Source organism: Papio anubis, chromosome 14, assembly GCF_008728515.1.
Source record: "Papio anubis isolate 15944 chromosome 14, Panubis1.0, whole genome shotgun sequence".
NCBI classification, from domain to species: Eukaryota; Metazoa; Chordata; class Mammalia; order Primates; family Cercopithecidae; genus Papio; species Papio anubis.
This window is the reverse complement of record NC_044989.1, coordinates 73,063,410-73,076,480: the sequence shown is the minus strand read 5'-3', so window position 1 is coordinate 73,076,480 and position 13,071 is coordinate 73,063,410. Positions and strand designations below refer to the sequence as shown.

The 13,071-nt window shown below is 35.8% G+C and overlaps 1 protein-coding gene across 4 annotated transcripts in view; it reads left to right on the top strand.

Annotated features, from left to right (window-relative positions):
• Nucleotides 1-13,071, top strand: part of EXOC6B (exocyst complex component 6B) — a 680,715-nt gene that overhangs the window by 111,677 nt on the left and 555,967 nt on the right. For all 4 annotated transcript variants that reach the window (XM_031655579.1, XM_031655578.1, XM_031655577.1 and 1 more), the window contains exon 6: nucleotides 2,749-2,953. In XM_031655579.1, the coding sequence (XP_031511439.1) occupies nucleotides 2,749-2,953 (205 nt within the window). The remainder of the gene's footprint in view (nucleotides 1-2,748; nucleotides 2,954-13,071) is intronic.

Here is a 13,071-nt window from a genome sequence, read left to right as displayed (position 1 = left end):
AGGTACACATTACAAATAAAGTTTACCAGTTTTTCCCTTTATTCTTATTTTTTTTTTTGCACAACTTATTTCGTTTTTACCTATTCAGCTTTATTAATCTTAATTTTATTTGTCCTCTTATGCATATAGAAGCTTTCCTATTAGACAAATATCATCCCTTTTATTATTATGGAATGTCCTTCTGTGTTACTAGCAATATTTGTTGGCTTAAAGTCTTTTGTATCTTGTATTAATACAGCCATTTCAGCTCTTTTCTGGTTCCTTTTTTTTTAAATTTTTTTTTTTTTTGACGGGTCTCACTCTGTTACCCAGGTTAGAATGCAGTAGCCTGATCTCAGCTCACTGCAACCTCTGCCCATTCAGGCTTAAGTGATCCTCCCACCTCAGCTTCCCAAGTACTTGGGACTACAGGTGCATGCCACCACATCTGGCTAATTTTTTGTAATTTTTTTGGTAGATATGAGGTTTTGCCTTGTTGCCCAGGCAGGTCTCAAACTCTTGAGCTCAAGTGATCCACCCACCTTGACCTCCCAAAGTGTTGGCATTGCAGGTGTGAGCCACTGTGCCCAGCCTTATGGTTACTTTTTTTTATGGCATATCTTCTTTCCCTTTTACTTTCAACCTATTTGTATCTTTGAATCTAAGTGTGTTTCTTGTAGACAATATGTAGTTGGATCATGCTTTTTAAGTCCTGACGATGTTGGCCTTCCAATTGGATTGCTTAGTTCATTCTCATTTAATGTAATTATTGATATGGTTGGATTTTGTTCTTTGTTTTCTATATTTTTAATGTCTTTTTTTGTTTGTTTTTGTTGCTCCTTTACTGCTTTCTTTTGTGTTAAATATTTTTAGTGGACTATTTGAATTCTTTTGTTGATTTTCAAATGATATATATTTTTGATCTTTTTTAGAGGTTGCTCTATGGATTATAATATGCATCTTATCACAGTCTACTGGAGGTCATTGCTGATATAAATTTGGTATAATATATAGTAGTAGTTTTGCTTCAATTAGCTCCATTTCTTTCCTACTCTTTGGTGCTGTTATTATTAGATATATTACACTTACACATTTTGTAAACCCATTGATACAGTGTTATAATCATTGCTTTAAAAAATTTTATCTTTTAAAGACATTAAGAAAAGAGAAAAAATATTTTTATTCGTCTTTCATATTTAGCGTGTATTTACTATTTCCCATGTTCTTCGTTTCTTTCTGTGAATTCAAGTTACCATCTGCTGTCATTTCCTTTCAGGCTTCCTTTAGTATTTCTTGTAAGGCAGGTCTGCTAGCAAGGAATTTTCTGTCTTTCTTTGTCTGGAAAGGTATCATATTTCACTTTGATGTTTAAATAGTCATCAGCTAATGATTGGTTAGAGGTTATGCTCAAAAAACTTGAGTAAGGTTTCCAGTCTTTGGTAATGAGTTTGTATGTGGGTTAGGGACTACATTAAAAGCAGTTTTAAAGTCAGCTTAAACTTTTACCTACCTTCTTAGTTTTCCCATGTGCCTGTCTACAGCCTCCTAGTCAGCCAGGGATGTGTGGATTGCTTAGACCCTTTTAGATGTCGCCTGCAGGTATGCATAGCCTCTCAGCCAGCTAGCAACTTGCAGAGAGTTTATCAAGCCCTTCTGTGGGTCTTTTATTTCTATGGTTTACCTGTTAAATTTCTGGTTAGTCCTTTGGTCTGTTGTTTGCCCCAACCCAAATTGTAACTTTTGACCAGTAGAGCTGGAGACTTTTCTTATTTATTTATTTATTTATTTTTACTGAGTTCGCTACTTTCACTAACAGCATCTCTCAATATGAGTTTTTTGCCCTCTGCTCCAAATTATGTCAGCCCCTCATCTCAGGAAAGCTGCTGATTTTCATGACTAGCCATGGCCAATGAACAGGGGTGGAGGAATTAGAAGGGGAGAGTGATGGAAGTAGCTCCAGGCAAGAAAGCTACAGAGTCCCACTGTTGAGCAGTTATTATGAATAAACACTTCTTGTCTTGTTGTTCTCTTTTGTTTAGTTTCCAGAACCCTGAAATAGTTGTTTTGGATAGTTTACATTTGTTTTCTTTGGATAGAAGATTTGCCAAGCTTTTCTGTGTGCCATAGTTGGAAGTCTAGCCTTGGATACTTCATTTTATAGGATGAATTTTTTTTGGCATTGAGATGATGATTCTTCATTTCCTTTTATTTCTCTTTTTTTAAGACTGAGTCTCACTTCGTCGTTTAGGCTGGAGTGCAGTAGCGTGATCTTGGCTCACTGAAACCTCCGCCTCCGGGGTTCAAGTGATTCTCGTGCCTCAGCTTCCTGAGTAGCTGAGATTACAGGCTTGCACCACCATGCCCAGCTAATTTTTGTATTTTTAGTAGAGATGGGGTTTCACCGTGTTGACCTGGCTATTCTCAAACTCCTGGCCTCAAGTGATCCACCTGTCTTGGCCTCCAAAGTGCTGGGATTACAGGCCTGATCCATCATGCCTGGCCCCTTTTATTTCTCTTATGTCATTAATTTTATTGGTAGCTATTTTAAGTCTTATGCATTCTTTGGATAAAATCTTTTTTGATTATAATTTCCCAGTCTTTTAAAGTATGTATTAATTTTTAATAATTTGAGATTCTTTTCACCGATGTTCTCATTAAAACTTAATGCTGGATTTGTCTTAATGCACAGTGAAAACCAATTCAGGCTAGACATTTTGCCTAACCCTAAAGAAAACTGAGTGAGCTAAAGGTGATCAATTCCTTTTGTAGGCATTATCCTGCACTGAAAACTCTGGAACATCTAGAGCATACCTACCTGCCTCAAGTAAGCCACTATCGATTCTGCAAGGTGATGGTGGACAACATCCCCAAGCTTCGAGAAGAAATAAAAGATGTTTCTATGTCCGATCTCAAAGACTTTCTGGAGAGCATCCGCAAACATTCAGACAAAATTGGAGAGACTGCCATGAAGCAAGTAGGTCTTGGGTTTATGATAGGTTGGCCAGTAGCTTATCAGTATTGAGTTAAACACAGATTTCTCTTTGCCAAGTATCTAGTTGTTTCTTATCATTTTAGGGAAGTCCTTCATATTTATGGGAACATGTGATTAAAAATGTTTTCTTTTTTTTTAACAGAGCAATGGACAATTATATTGTTTTGCTCTGTAGATGTTCAGTAAATATTGGTCAGTTGTAATGGTTTACATTGAGATTATGAAGAAATTTTTCTATTGTTTGTATACTTCCCTTGACTTTGCATGTAATTTGAAGCTCAAGATATTTTAAAGTTCTCCTTCTAGTTAATGACCTAAATTGTACCACATGTGTCTTTGGTTGATTATTTACTACGTAAGCAAGATAGCATGTTATATATGCATATTTCTGATATTAATAGGTGTCAGTGAAGAAAGGCCTATTGGGAAATGCTTTGAATTATGATCAAAGAAAAGGATTTATTAACAGCTTGTATATTAATAAATATGTTACCAGTATTTACATTTGTTAAAACATTTTCATCCCTAAGTCACCAAAGTCACAAGGAACATCTAAATTTCTTTTTTTAAATTATGAATGAAAGGTCAGTAATGTTTTACAATGGTATTTGCTCACTTGAAATTTGTCACATTGATTTTATGAAAAATTTTTAGTATACCTGATGATGTAGCCTACAGCAACAAATACAAGAATCAGTTGTTTATGGAAAGTACTTTTTGGTTCTGTAAACAATAGTGTTCTTGAATAGATCATTTGCAGTTTTTATCATTCTGTGAGGAATGAAGGAATAGATTATATTTCAAATCATATTTTAGGTCTTGACTAGCCTTGATAATCTATTCAGATGTCTATTTGATCCATAATATCTATTTGATCCTCCAAAAGAGATTCTCCAGTTACCGTTTCCTCAGGGAATACAGATATTTTCCCTTTCTTCCTTTAAATTTTGTCAGTGTTATACTTCACAAAGTGCAGAGTTTAAAAGTAGATGATAAACCTGACAGAGATAATTGTGTGATTTCATTGTTTATAGTGGTGAAGAAACAAAATTAATCAGTGACAATATACCTTTGCATTGCTGGGTACATATTTTGAATACAGGAATGAAGCTATCTTCTGAGATAAGTCTTTATTGTGGTTTGCTCAGTTTCTCCTAAGCTTTTAAAATATAGGAGAGTATAGTACAAAGCCTCTATGGAAGCTGCCTTTTTAAAAATTGCTTTTTCTGAGCCTCTGCTTGAGAAATTAATTTGCTTCCTTTTTGATGAAAGAGGAAGCCATGAAGAATATTACTTTATTTAATGTGAGGCTAACTGGGCTCATTCCTCAATTATCTGAAGAAATTAAGACCAAGAAGAGGGAAGTAACTTGCTCAAGTTCAAACAACTTGTAAAGGTGAGATCCTGCATTAGAATTCAGGTTGGGTTGAAATGAATTTGTCTACTATGATACTCAATCTGTGTAAACTGTTAGCTGTTTGCTCTATTTTTGTCATATAAAGAAATGATGAAGAAATCTTTTGTAAATCCAGGACTTTTAATTAACTGAGAAATCTTTATTTCTCCTATAACATTTTTCATCTCAGGATCCTTGAGTAAAGATATGTTAACACATTAAAAAATCTTTTGTAGTACCTAGAACGTAAGGAAGATAGGAGAGAGAAAATACCATGTACTTTGTACATACTAGGTGTTCAATAAATGTTCGAATTCCCAGATAAGAGGGAGAGGAAGTGGTTTATTTCTTACTGCCTCAAGCCCAAAACAGTGTTTCTGGTTTGTGATGGTTTTCTTTGCAATGGTGATTTAAGGACTTAGAATCCTCCCATTGTATGGCTCTTCCATCTTTAAGATGGCTTTGAAGATTGCTTTAGAAGGAGAAAGACCAAAGAGTGTTGCATGTGGGAGGGTCTTTAAGGGCCAGGCATGGATGCCACACGTCACTTCTACCCATATTCTGTTGGTCTGAACTTAATTATATAGCCATACCTACTTGCAAGAGAGGCTGGAAAATGTAATCTCACTCATTCTCTAACAGGAGGAGGATATAGGTTTGATGAATAATAGTATCTGGCACAGTCTACCTTCTGGTGATCAAATATCTTTTCATTCTTTCTCTCATACATAGAACACACTCCTTCCCTAGGGGGCAACAGTCCAATGGCCCATGTAGTCATTACATCCATCTCAAAATCTAGTATCTTCCAGGGATGCTCAACCCTCTCCATAAGATTCAGCCATGGCTCTTCATGAGCTGGTAACTACTCAACTAAAATTGCAAGTTGTGTGTACTGGTGTCTCCTTCCACCCCCAATATACAATGAAGAAGCTAGAATAAAATAATTATAACAAAACCTTTTATTTAGAAAAGGGAAGAATGGGAGACGAACAATATTCTCTGCTTCATAACAAACCACATAAATCTACTTAGGCAGGCCCTGGGAAGTTCCTCTGCTCTGGTAGTAGGGGAATTTCCTTGCTTACACCTTGATTCCCTGGAAGGAACTCCTTTGCTCATTGTTCTCTTGAGCTCCTAGCTGCACACTGGCTTTTACTTGTTTATATGTGTGTGTGTATGTATATACTTTATATGTGTGTATATATATACTTTATATGTGTATATATATACTTTATATATTTTTTATTTTTTATATATTATATATATATTTTAAATATATACTTCTGAAGTAGATGCTGGGAAATATACATTCCTTAGAAGGCATACTTCTCTTTCTCTCTCTATATCTATATATCTGTATCTGCAATTGTGTCTACATTTACATTTATATATGTCTTTTACTGCCTGCTTTTTGCTTTTTGCCTGAGGGTTGGTTTAATGTTCTGAACAAACATTTATTAATATTTAGTCCAAATTTGTGCTTTTTGACATTATCATTCCCTCAAAATGTAGGCATCTCATCTTTTTCTTTCCAATAGGTTCTGTGAGGACACCATACCCACTGTTCTTCCCTAAATATAATTTTCAAGAATGATTTTGTTTTTCTTCTCCTCTCTTTGGGGAAGTAGTGGAGGTTGGGGAGCATAGCCCTTGCTTCATGCTTCTTTCTCAGTTTGATGGCCTTACATTGAGGTGACGTGAAACAGTGGGTGGTAAGATCATGCTTGAATCTGACATCTCTGCCTCAGAGTTGAGTCACTTTGTTGAACTAAAAGCCTTCCTGGGACTTTATTGCATAAGCCTTTACTATTTGTTTTTTCTCATACTGTTTAAGATCTGTATATATTCCCCTTTTAACCCTGTGAGGCCTAAGTTTCTGGGACTACTTCTGTTCCCTATAATTTCAGTCTGCAAATGAGCTAATACTTTTCTGAGCTTATCGTTTTTATGCAATACCTTGCCAAAAGCAGAAAGTAAATACCAGTGTACACTATAACTCTCACTCTTTATTTACTTATAATGCAGTAGGCCCAATAGGGAAGTGATATGCCTATTCACTTATTATAGGTTCCAATTTTACTAGTTGTTTTGCCACAGTATTATAGGGCTTTTCAGCCTTTTAACTTGTTAAATATATGTTCTTACTGCCCACTGCCTGACTACTAAACCCATGTCTTTTATTTTAGATTTTTTTTGGGGGGTAACACCATATTTCCAACACCTGTTTCTGTATTCCTTAAATAATGTTCCCTGCTGTAACAAACTCTAAAATCTCATAATAGAAATTTTATGTTTTGCTTATATAAAGACCAAAATGCATGTCCCTGGTGGGTGACTTTCAAGAGATCTAGGACTCTTCCACCTTGTGGCTTTCAAGGGTACCACAGAAGGGGAAAGAGAGTAAGTAATGCCTGGAGGTTTTTTAGGGATGAAGCTTATAAGTGGCACGTCTCACTTCTGCCAATATTACATTGGCCAGAGGCCAATCACTGCAAAGGAGGGTTGGAAATATACTCTAGCTGTGTGATCAGGAGAAAGAAGAAATAGGCTTGATGAATAGCTAAGCTAGTCTCTGCCATAACCTGCTATCATATAGCCTAGAAAGATAAGTATCTTCCACGTCCCTTGCTTTTTCTTCACAATCTTTTCATCATTTTCCCTATGTGTTTGCCTTCTAATTTATTAATTCAGTTTTTAGCTTTGTCATTGCTGCTATTTAGGACTTTATTATTATTTTTTAGTCCAACAGTCACAGTTTTGGCTTTAAAGAATTTGTTCTTGTTCTTATATTCCTCCTGTATCATGGTAACTTCTTTTTTCAAACATTTCTAAGTATGCTTCTTTAGAATTGTACTGAGAAAACAGACTTGAAAGTCTTACTTAATATTGATAGTTGGTCTGGGCTCTTCTAGAAATTATGTAGGTGACTGCTTTTTCTTGGTGAGCATCCCTCTTTTTATTCTTCTACCCAATGTGTCCTGAGGTGCTGTAGTGAGTGATCCATGGGTGAACTTTGTCCTTGATACTGTGGAGCTAGGTTGGTACATTGGCTTCTTTTTGGGATATACCAGCCAAAACATCACTAACTGGTTCTACCCTAATTAAACTTGAATGAATAAATTAAGCTGTAATAATTTATCTGAGATTATAATCTCAAACTGTTGTTCAATTTTATTAAAAGATAAAACACAAAAAATACTATTTGAGGATCCTCTGAAGCATATGTGGCTTGTGCATTCTTCTGTATGCAAGGTTTTATATAGAACTTTATCATTAGGAAGCTCTTTTTCTTTAATTGCATGTGGTCTAAAATTGAAAGGTCTTTAGATAGAACTTTATCACTAGGAAGCTCTTTTTCTTTAATTGCATGTGGTAAACAGAATTCTAAAATGTCCTCCAGGATTCTTGCCCCCTTGCATGTACATCCAATAAAATCACCTCTTCTTGAGAGGGTGGGCTTGATCTAATCAGAGGAGATCCTTTAAAAGAGGGCCAGGAGGTCAGAGATAGAAGATGTTAGAAAGATTCAGTGCTCCAGCAGATACTCTATTGTTGGTCTTGAAGAAACAAAGTGCCATTTTGGGAGAAGGCCACATGGCAGGAAACTGTAGGCAGCCTTGAGTTGCTAAAAATGATCCCTGCCTGACAGCCAACAAGAAAATGGGGACTTCAGTCCTACAATCACAAGGAACTGAATTCTGCAAACAACCTTAATAAGCTTAAAAGAGGACCCTGGGTTCCAAGTGAGAGAGACCCCAGCAATGATTGACACCATGATTTCAGCCTGGTGAGACTCTGAACAAAGGACGCAGACCCAATAGTAATACTGGCATTCTAAACCCCTGATCCATGAGTTAACTCTGAGATAATAATTGCGTGTGGCTTTAAGTTGCTAAATTTATAGCAGTTTGTTACTCAGGAAAAGAAAACCTATACTCTATTATTTTGGCCTCAAATAGAATTACTTAAAAAAACTTGTACATTGATGTGTTGCCTTTGGATCTAGGAAACAATTGTATAGTTTCATTTAAAATGGGGTCTAGCTAGATGTCTCTCAGTCTTCTGTCTTTCTTCCAATATACCTAGGAAGCTGCAGAAAAATAAGAGAATATACAAGGTCAATCATTTAGCGAATCTGAGGAGGAGTTTCAAAATTGTCCGTTTTACTGTTAGTATTGTACAGTAGTCCACACTTATTTATGGTTTCACTTTTAATGGTTTCAGTTATCCAGAGTCAACTGTAGTTCAAAAATATTAAATGGAAAATTCCAGAAATAAACAATTAATAAACTTCAAGTTGTTCACCATTTGGAGTAGTGTGATGAAATCCCCTGTTCAGTTCCACCTGGGACAGAATCATCCCTTGGTCCAGCGTATCCATGCTGTATATGCTCCCTGTCCTATCCACCTGTTAGTCACTTAGTAACCTCTTGGTTATCAGATTTACTGTGGCAGTATTGACTGCTTGTGTTCAAGCAGCCCTTATTTTACTTAGTAATGGCTCCAAAGTGCAAGAGTAGTGATACTGGCATATGGTTATAATTGTTCTATTTTATCATTTATTATTATTTATTGTGGTTAATCTCTTCCTGTGCTTAGTTTATAAATTAAACTTTATCATAGGTATATATACAGTTATATAGGGCATGGTACTATCCATGGTTTCAGGGATATATGGGGGAACTTGGAACAAACCTTCTGTGGATAAGAGATAGGGGGGCTACTGTAGTGAATTTTAAGTTAAGTTTATTTTCAACAAATCTTTTAGGTTCTCATATTGCATTTGTTGTCATTTTGTTTTTAACATGGTAGTAGATTGAAAGCATTTAGTGGACATACATGTGGGTTCTGCCATGGGAAATAGAGCCATCTTTAAAGCAGTAGAAAACCCCTCCATTTTATCCTATTCCATTTTCTGTGTTGATCTTCTTCCTGTGTGCTTCCAAAATACTGTGTATATCTTATTTTGGAACTGTGACTTTAGTTTGAAGTGATTAAAAAAAAAAATCCTCAAAAAGTTCTTTGTTAATTGTCAACTGTTTTCTAGTTTTCCTTTTGAAATTTTTTTCTGGATTTCACTTATTATGGAATTGATTTGTACAGGAGAGAAGATCTGTATTTCTTATTTTGATTAGTTTGCTTTAGGCTTTGTGGGACTAAATAACATTTATAATGTAATCATTCTGTGTGAGCCCTTTAACAAGGGGAAGGATTTATTTACTTTTACAATTCTAACTTGCCTTTGCCAGACTATATGGGTTATGCAACTGATTTAAGGAAGTGAACTAATTGCCTATAAAAGATATTGAAGGCTCCTAGGCATTATTCCTTGAGTAAATGGGTAAGATTAGTTGTCACCATGGTCCTTTCAAACCTTTACTTTCTTTGGTTAAGTCTTCACTACAGCAAAATTTACTCTTTAATGTATGGCGTAGAACATCTTTTGACTTAGATCTGGCACAGTACTATTGACTGAGTTCATGTAGTCCATGTATTCACCACTATGTAAAAGAAGTATTGTTGAAGCCTCTTGTGTGCTAGATATTATGCAAAACATGCACAGAGTGTGGTCTTTGTTGTGAAAGAAGTTGGTCTGGTGTTCCTGGATTTACTTTCTTTTCTCTTTTCTTCTTGATTTTGATAGTTGTATGTTTGTACCAATTTTTGCTTCTTACTCTTTTGCCTAAATGAATGGTCTGGGGGTAATGTGGGATCTCATTTTTAAACATTTTTTTCTGCTTGCCTTAAAAAATTATTTGTATTACATACGCTTCTGAAATATTTTGAACCTGACTTCAATGAAAAAGCACACATATATTATATGACCATTAAATTTAAAAGATCAGTGTCTCTTTTTTTTTTTTTTTTTTTGAGACGGAGTCTCGCTCTGTCGCCCGGGCTGGAGTGCAGTGGCCGGATCTCAGCTCACTACAAGCTCCGCCTCCCGGGTTCACGCCATTCTCCTGCCTCAGCCTCCCAAGTAACTGGGACTACAGGCGCCCGCCATCTCGCCCGGCTAGTTTTTTGTATTTTTTAGTAGAGACGGGGTTTCACCGTGTTCGCCAGGATGGTCTCGATCTTCTGACCTCGTGATCCACCCGTCTCGGCCTCCCAAAGTGCTGGGATTACAGGCTTGAGCCACCGCGCCCGGCCAAAGATCAGTGTCTCTTTACTGATATTGAGTTGGGGTGAGAGAAGAGAAATAGTTTATTCCTTAAATCTACTTTACTTATTTTTTGTTCATTTAATTTGTTTTTTGGCTCCCCACAGAAAGCAATATTTTTTAAATCTGGTTTAAAGACAGTATGGCAGTTTGGTTTCTGTTCTTTAGGGTAAAAAGGAACTTGGCCAGGTGCAGTGGCTCACACCTGGTGAAACCCCATCTCTGGGCACGGTGGGTGGCGGTACCAATTGTTCACAACTCCATTTTCTTATTGAACAATTGCAACTACATTTCTCTGTGAGTATTTTTAAATAAACTTATTTTGGACAGTATGAGCTTTGGGAATGGAATTTATATACATGACTTTAAAAGATTTTCCTTATTATTTTCAGATTTCAATGTTAAGAAATAGTTTTTTTTTAAAGCTATATTTTCAGTGATGGCTTTAATGTCAGTGAGAAACCAAACCCTATATCTGTTCTCATAAGCAATCTAAACCATAGAAATTAGTGAGACTTAAATGCATCTTTTAATTTTATTCTTAGAAATTTGATTTTGGTCTTGAAGTGGCAGGTGCAAAATACAAAAACAAAGATTAGAAAAAAGAAATTAAAGAAAAGAAATTTAATTTTGGGCTCTTGGCCTTTCTAGAGTCTCTTCAAATAATTTCATGCGTCTGGTGATTGTGTTTCTCAGTTATGTGGTTAAGCTATACATTGAGCTCAGTATTTTGCCATCTTCCTCTGTTCTGATACTTCTTGGTATGAACGATTGAGTTTACTGGTGGCTGTAGTTTCTTTTCAGCAACCCTAGACCCCTGCCACGTGTGCAGAATGTAGTGAAGCCAAGTTTGAGGTTGGATCTGGAGCCCTCCAACAATCCCTGTGATGTGCAGTCTAACCTGGATTTCTTCCTGGCCCTGGAGAAACCCAGTTGAGAATTCCTAGGATTGCTGTGCTTACAGCAAGTGCTTTAGTCTTGTCCTCTGCCAGATGTTTTCTTTACTGGGCATGAAAACGCCATCAAAATAATGCTAAGAGAATTGAAATATAGAGAAATAAAAATAAGCAAAGAAGAAGAAATATTCAAAATGTTCAGGATGGCTAAAGCAGTAGGCCTAAGGATGATCTAGAAGAGAAATCTAGCTTACTTGTGTTTTCTCACATCCTTCTACATCTTGAGAAGAAGTTTTAGCAAGTAACCCTGAAATAGTTTTTTTTTTTTTTTTAAATTTTAATTATAAGCTGTACTTGGTGGCTGATGTCTGTAATCCCAGCACTTTGGAGGCTGAGGTGGGAAGATCACTTGAGGCCAGGAGTTTGAGATTAGTCTGGGTAACATAGTGAGATTTTGTCTCTACAAAAAAAAAAAAAAAAAAAAATTAGCTGGGTGTGGTGCCACAAGCCGGTAGTCCCAGCTACTCAGGAGGCTGAGGAAGGAGGATGGCTTGAGCCCAGGAGTTTGAGGCTGCAGTGAGCTGTGATTGCACCGGTGTAGTCCAGCCTGGGTGACAGAGCAAGAATCCGTCTGTTAAATTTTTTAAATGTAAATTACATATAGTAAAGTTCACTTTTCTTTGGTGTATATGAATTTTAAAACATGTATAGACTCATATAACCACTACTGCAAATAGGATGCAGAGAATAATTCTATCACCTTCTAAAATTTCTTTATACTACTCTTTGTAGTTAAACCTTCCTTTCATTTATAATCCCTGGCAACCACTAATCTGTGTTCTCCACCTCCATTGTTTTGGCTTTTCTAGAATATTGTATAAATGGAATATTATGGGTAAATGCAACTGTTTAGTATCTTGATTAGGGTGGTGATTGCACAACTCTATGCATTTGTCAAAACTCATAGAAATGTATACACAAATGTAAATTTTACTGCATGTAAATTAAGGTTTCCATCAGCTTTCAGTTCTGTTACTAAAGGATCATGCTGGAATATATGAAGATTTATGAGTGTTTTAATAATATTTTGAACTATGCAGGATTGGGATTCCACTGTCCTAACATGTCATTGCTGTTTTTCCTTGTCCTTTCCCTGTCTATTGTTTATATGTTTGCCTTTCCTTGTGTGAGTTTCTATCATGTATAGTATTGGGAACTTGTTTTTTCCCATAAAAGGTTTGAACTCTTTTTACAATAGAGACTCTTATTTTGTTTCAGGAGGTTAATATTTCCCTAGTCTGGTTTTTTTTTTTTCTAAAATTTTTTTTTAAATTTAATATTTTGTAGAGTCAAGTATATTGATCCATTGTGAATTCTTTCAGCACATTTCCAAAATAAAAACAAATGCATGTTGTTTGTTTTTATCCTTTCAATAACTATTTTATTTCTTCCTTTTATCTGCTATATATTTCTTTTCCTTTGTAGCATTAATGTCTCTTTCTCACCTAATCTTGATTAGCTCACTCACTCATTCATGAAATATGTATTGAGTATTTATAATATGTAAAATACTATGGTAGGCATTATGTTATTCAATTCAGAAACACAGGAACTTTGTTTTCTAATGAAAAATAGAATGGGT